The 6,000-nt window shown below is 39.3% G+C and overlaps 1 protein-coding gene across 1 annotated transcript; it reads left to right on the forward strand.

Moving 5' to 3' along the window:
• Positions 1-581: 581 nt before the first annotated feature.
• LOC135265019 (voltage-gated hydrogen channel 1-like) lies at positions 582-5,499 on the forward strand. The gene is made up of 6 exons (XM_064354198.1): positions 582-739; positions 2,763-2,944; positions 3,434-3,538; positions 3,665-3,896; positions 4,300-4,412; positions 5,025-5,499. The coding sequence occupies exons 2-6, from the start codon at positions 2,825-2,827 to the stop codon at positions 5,079-5,081; spliced, it is 627 nt and encodes a 208-aa protein (XP_064210268.1). The 5' UTR covers positions 582-739; positions 2,763-2,824; the 3' UTR covers positions 5,082-5,499.
• Positions 5,500-6,000: the final 501 nt, after the last annotated feature.

Consider the following 6,000-nt stretch of genomic DNA (forward strand, 5'->3'; position numbering starts at 1 on the left):
CAGTGTTAGTGCAAGGAGGAAGCTCATCAAGCACAGCAGTGTTAGTGCAGGGAGGAATGCTCATCAGGCACAGTGATGTTAGTGCAGGGAAGAAGCTCATAACGCACAGCAGTGTTAGTGCAGGGAGGAAGCTCATCAGGCACAGCAATGATAGTGCAGGGAGGAAGCTCGTCAGGCACAGCAGTGTTAGTGTAGCGAGGAAGCTCATCAGGCACAGCAGTGTAAGTGTAGCGAGGAAGCTCATCAGGCACAGCAATGATAGTGCAGGGAGGAAGCTCGTCAGGCACAGCGACAGCCTCAAAAGGTGGAAACTGGGCTTGTAGTGTAGTCGCACCTGTCGAGATGGAAACAACCTGTGCCTCCTTTTGACTTGGAGATTGTTGAAGAAGGCACAACATTTCCTTTATTAAAACGTTTTGAAAGGCTCATCCCCTCTTGTTTTCTAATTGTGAGAGAAGGGCTTCAAAAAGTTGGTAAACCAGTCAGATCCAGCTTTTCACAGCTCTGCCCAGGCCTCAGGCACCAGGCATGATATTATACGCCACCACGTACGCCACCGTAAGCTAAAAGGATAACACCCTCTCTCGGTGACAGGCCATAGTGACTGACAGCTGATTTAGACAGGTACTAGACAAGAGCCCTTTTCAAAGCTATTGAACAAAATCTGCTTTCACATATACTTTCCAACTACCTCTTGTTCCTTGTGGTCCTCAATCTCTTCCTAACTCATCTTCTGACAGTAAGTGCTAATTAACATTGAAATCTTTTGCTATACTCCTTCTGCTCTTATTATTCAGCTTTGCCTGCTTGGCTGCTTTTAGCATCACATTCTTCAAATAATTGATTTATTTCCCAAAAAAACTGTTTTACAATTATTTGCACTCCTGTGATTAGTACCTGGTGCAGCCTTCCCTGGCAAGGAAAACAGCGCTTAGTCTAACCTACAGTTTTGTTTTGACAAGACTGGAGAACACATCTGGAGGTATCTTGAACCATTTCTCCATGCAGAACCTTTCAAGATCCTTGATGTCCTTAGGTTTGCACTAATGGATTGACCTCTTCAGTTCAGACCACATGTTTTTAATACAGTTCAAGTCTTCAGCCGTTTCTGTGTTGATTTTGAGGTGTGTTTGGGGTAATTGTCTTGTTGGAAGATCCACCTAGAAGCAAGTCTTCAGAGTTAACCAGGTTTTGGCAAAAATAGTACTCAGTGGAATTAATTATGCCATTGTTCTTAACAAGATAACAGCCCCTGGAACACCCTTAAAAAAGTATTATTCATTAAAATATTATAAAGGTTTTAAAAGAATCATTGTATTATAATAACAGTATATAGTTTTCCATGTTTCGGCACAACATATTCTCCTAGGAGCAATTCATTTTTGTCCCCTGTCTTAAATATCAAGAACCATATATTTTATCCAGCATGTTTTGTCATTTCCATCAAGGCTGTCAATAATTCTGGATCTGGCTGCATGTATAATGAATTGTTTAAAATGTATGTGCCTGCACTGGGGTTGCTTGTCACATGTATAAACCAACATAATTAGTCCATTATCAGTGATCCGTGTATATCATGGCAAACCGTTTGCCGTTCGAGTCTCACAAACGGCAGGGTTGTTTTCAACAATTCCTTTCTCCGTTTTTCACTTGCAAAACAGAAAATATGAAGAGACTTACGATGAGAGCCAGATGGGGAAAAGGCGGGGTTATCAGTCAAAACCTTTTGGGCATGCCAGTCATTAACATAATTTGTCTTTCAGTTACACGAGTGTAAGCGTTTACTGCTATAGTGCTATAATAACAATTTAGACTCTTGCAATAACAATCGATTAATTTGGACACCACCACCACCACTTTTATCCATTAATTATTGCATTAATTAATCTATCCGAATTCATTCGAACTTTAACACGTGGTCCTTCAAATGTTTTGACAGAATGGATGACCTCAGTTGAAGAGGACTCAGATTAAAATATTACATTTTTGTGGCAACCACATGCTCAGCCCAAGTATTAAATAATGAATGTATTTGCAGTAATCAGGTTTTTAATCACGTTTAAAAACAGTTAAAATGGCAAGACCATTGTAAGCTGGGAATGTAGGTTACTGTTTGCCTTGCTTTGGATATAATCTTATCAAAAATGGCAAGATATGGCAGGCGGGGAAATTTCCTTACCAGTCATATCTGCTAGTCAAATACACACCACCATGGCAACTACAGAATGTAGATACATGGTGTTTAGCTACTGCTTTTATTCTTCGCTTTCATCAGACGGAAAATATAAAGAGTATTCATGTTGCCTGTGAAGTTCTGACAAATGGGTTCCAAACTGATGGCCTGGGTCAATATTAACACAGTAGGCTTTGTGTAGAGCTCTGCCTCTGACAGTGGCAAAAATGAGAATGACAGGAGTGCCAGAGCACATACAAGTGGAACCATCATGTAACCGCTGTCTACAAAGTAGCCTAAAACTGACATTGCACTTTTTTTGTTAGTGGAACTGTACAATTTACCTTCGTAACTCTTTTACAACTCTGGCTGGTGTGTCATAACCTCTGAAGATCAGTAGGGCTGATACAGTTCTTCCTCGGAAATATCTCAAATTATTAAATTATTTATGTACATTTCATAGTTTTATTATGGCTTTCTTAACTTGTAAATCATGGTCTTAAGGTGAATTATTATGCAAAAAAAATATATAATAATAATTTTGTTGCATTCAAATTTTTGACAGAAAATGGTTAATTCATTTCTGCAGGAAAGCCAAGAGGTTGAAATGAAACAGACAGTACACCTGACATCGAATTTCCGTCATTCTTCATGACTGAGCAAGAGCCTGTGTCCAGTGAGGACCTAGTAGTGGTGTCAGTACCACAGCATCAGGAGCCCCACAATGTCCGGGATTCCTTGCGCAGACTGTTCAGCCATGACAGGTTTCAGGTAACATAACTGCACTAGCCTCATGGGAGTAGGAAAACCAGAAAGAGCTACTGCTCAACAGAACTAATGAATGTAATGGTTCAATGGCCTAATAAATTATTTGAATATTGAATGTGTGAGTGAATCGTGTGTGTGCGCCCTGGGGTAGATTCGCAGCCTGTCCGGGGTGTAATCCTGCCTCTAGCCCAACGTATGCTAGGCAGGGTCGCATCCCCTGTGACCCAGCCCAGGATAAGCGGGTATAAATGATGGATGGATGGATGAAATCAACTTTGGCCTACATGAGCATAATATGTAAATTCAATAATATTTTCATAATATCAAAACAACATTTCAGTAATTTTTTGTTAGATGACTAAATTCAGGGACGTCATAAATATTGTCATAAATATACAGATAGTGATGTCTTTGTAGATGAAGGACCTATGGCCATCCCAGTGTAGATGTGGTATTTTTGCCCTGCCCAAGTGTAGATGTCTCTTTTGTCAGATTTTTGTGGTATGCCTGGTGATTCTGGATGTTGTGTTTGTCCTGTGTGAGCTGCTCCTGGACCTGTCAATTATCAAAGCAGATGACAGACATATTGCTCCCCAGGTGAGCTTAAAACCTACATCAGAAAACAACAGAGAGCCCAAGACTGTTCAGAGTGAAAAATTCAACTGTAACATACATATTGGTAAATGATCAGTTACTGATCAGTCTAACCTGTGAGGTCCCCAGGTGTTCCACTACCTCAGCCTGTCTCTGCTGACCTTCTTCATGGTGGAACTGGCAGCCAAACTTTTTGCCTACCGGCTAGAGTTTTTCAAACACAAATTTGAAGTGTTTGATGGGGTGGTGGTCATCGTGTCCTTTGTGCTGGACATCGTGTATGCCTCCCATGAAGATGCCTTCAATGCAACAGGTCTCCTCATCCTACTCAGGCTGTGGAGGGTGGCCAGGATCATCAACGGTGAGGCCAGGCCTGAGGTTCACTATCCTTAAATTTCCCTCAGAACTGACGTATTCCAGCACACCTCTCTTCCTCTGAATAAATAACATAAAAACAAGGACACAGGCACATTCCTTTAGTACCTTTCATCTTGTGATTTCAAAGTGCTTTACAGTAAAGGTAGAAACTCACCTCAACCACCTACCAGATTGATTCACAGCAGCCATTTTCGTTATAATGCCCACCAAATATTGGCTGAGTTAGAGAAGGGAAGATGAGAGAGCCAGGTTGGACACCAGGAAACTCCCTTCTCTTCATTTAGTCGAAAGATGGCCTTTCTGCGCAACATTGTGTCCCCATCGCAGCAATAAGGCCAAATTCCTATGCTGTGCAGTAATCAAGACTGTTGTGTCTTTTCGTTCAGGGTTACTGGTTTCTGTGAAGAATCGCGCTGACCATAAAGTCCACAAGCTGAAGGAGACTAACAAACGCCTCATCATTCAGATCAATGAGCAGCAGGAACACCGCTCTAGAGTAGTGAGTCCCTGGAGATGTCAAATAAGATTTAATTGTCCTAAGGCAAACTCAACCCCCCAACTCACCCCACTCCCCACATACACACACACACACCTGATTTTATGATAATACTGGGAAAGATGTTTGATGTTTGCATTTTGGTACATTCACTGAGATCATTTTTTAAGTGTGTATGCACCAGTAGCAAGCCAGTTAATTTTGCCTTAAAATGTCAATGGCCTTGAACCTTGAAGATTGCCAATTGTAGTAATGATGATATCGTTCCTTAATTATGTCTATAGTGTATTAACATTTTCTTTTTATATTATAAAAAAGTATAGTATATTATAGCAAAAAGATTGTATTACAATAAATCAGCATGTATTACCATTTCTAACATTTTTTTACATTTATAACTAGCATTTCTAATGACGCAAAAAGTGATAATAAACACAAATTATGAATTAAGTGTGATGAATTAAGTGTAAAGTTCTCTGCTCCTCATATTAGTATTTCAATGTGAGTGTAAAGGGTGTTCACTCCTTACTAAATCTTCCTAAATCAAAGAATGAACCTTCTTAGTAAATCGGCATTAGTAAATCACTTAAATTTCATCCAACTTTTCTCTCCTAGGAACAAGAAAACATCAGACTGCAAACCCTTCTACAACAGCATGACATCAACTTCTGATTATCGTGGGATAGGGTAATGGGGGATTTTCATCATCTCACCATCTCTGTCTCAGCACCATAATATTCAAATTTTAAACACATTACCATAATTATCACCAAGCCTGCTTTCCAACATAAATTGTGTCCTATAATAAACCATGGAATAAAGACTCAAAACAAAAAGTGGTTCTCATGGTCTTCAGTTCCAGTAATAGATTTATATATATTTTAGCATTCAAATCAATAGAGATCCCACCTTTGCTTCCAACTAAGCCTCTTGTTTTTGGTGTCATGATCAAATCCCACCCATACCAGTGCCAGCTGTGGACAGTGTAACCCAGGGAGGAAGGCATTCAGTATACAGTGTTGTCCACTCTATCACTCAAAAACAACACCTCTGTTTAATTGTGTGTCTGCAATTTCCATACACTAGCTAAACTAATGCTAAATTATTTTTAAATCAATCTATTGTTCAATCAAAATTTCAACTTGCAGTATTGGAAACGTAAAATCAAGTTGAAGTACTTGGTGCTAACGTTTCAATAAAATATATCCTGTAGCTATTGATCCAGACACAAGGGGGAGCCCAAGAATATCAATATTTCCATGACAAGCTTTTGCTGCTGTATTTTCTATAAACACAAAAATAAAACAGGCCTACATTGTTTAACCTTTAGTTTGAAGCCTTTAATACTTGCAACAGATACCAGAATAGTTCTCAAAAACAACCCCATCCTCCAAAACAAAAATCTTCTGTTTTGGGTCATGAATAGATTCTTTCTCTAGAGGAACCTTGCTGTTTCTAGCATAATAACAGTTTCAGCTATAACAACTAAAATTGTATTTTTTATTATTTGAGACTAGGGGAAAGGTTTTTTTTTAAAAAAAAATCCTTCAGAAAGATGAATATACTCAAAACACCTTAAATATTGTTGAAT

The sequence above is a fragment of the Anguilla rostrata genome, chromosome 10 (assembly GCF_018555375.3).
Source record: "Anguilla rostrata isolate EN2019 chromosome 10, ASM1855537v3, whole genome shotgun sequence".
NCBI lineage: Eukaryota > Metazoa > Chordata > Actinopteri > Anguilliformes > Anguillidae > Anguilla > Anguilla rostrata.

Bases quoted from the DNA above. Each gene is read 5' to 3' on its own strand.
- LOC135265019 (XM_064354198.1), top strand. From the start codon at position 2,825: ATGACTGAGCAAGAGCCTGTGTCCAGTGAGGACCTAGTAGTGGTGTCA. The intron at 3,897-4,299 runs GTGAGGCCAGGC...CTTTTCGTTCAG, and splicing joins GGTGGCCAGGATCATCAACG to GGTTACTGGTTTCTGTGAAG. The intron at 4,413-5,024 runs GTGAGTCCCTGG...TTTCTCTCCTAG, and splicing joins AGGAACACCGCTCTAGAGTA to GAACAAGAAAACATCAGACT.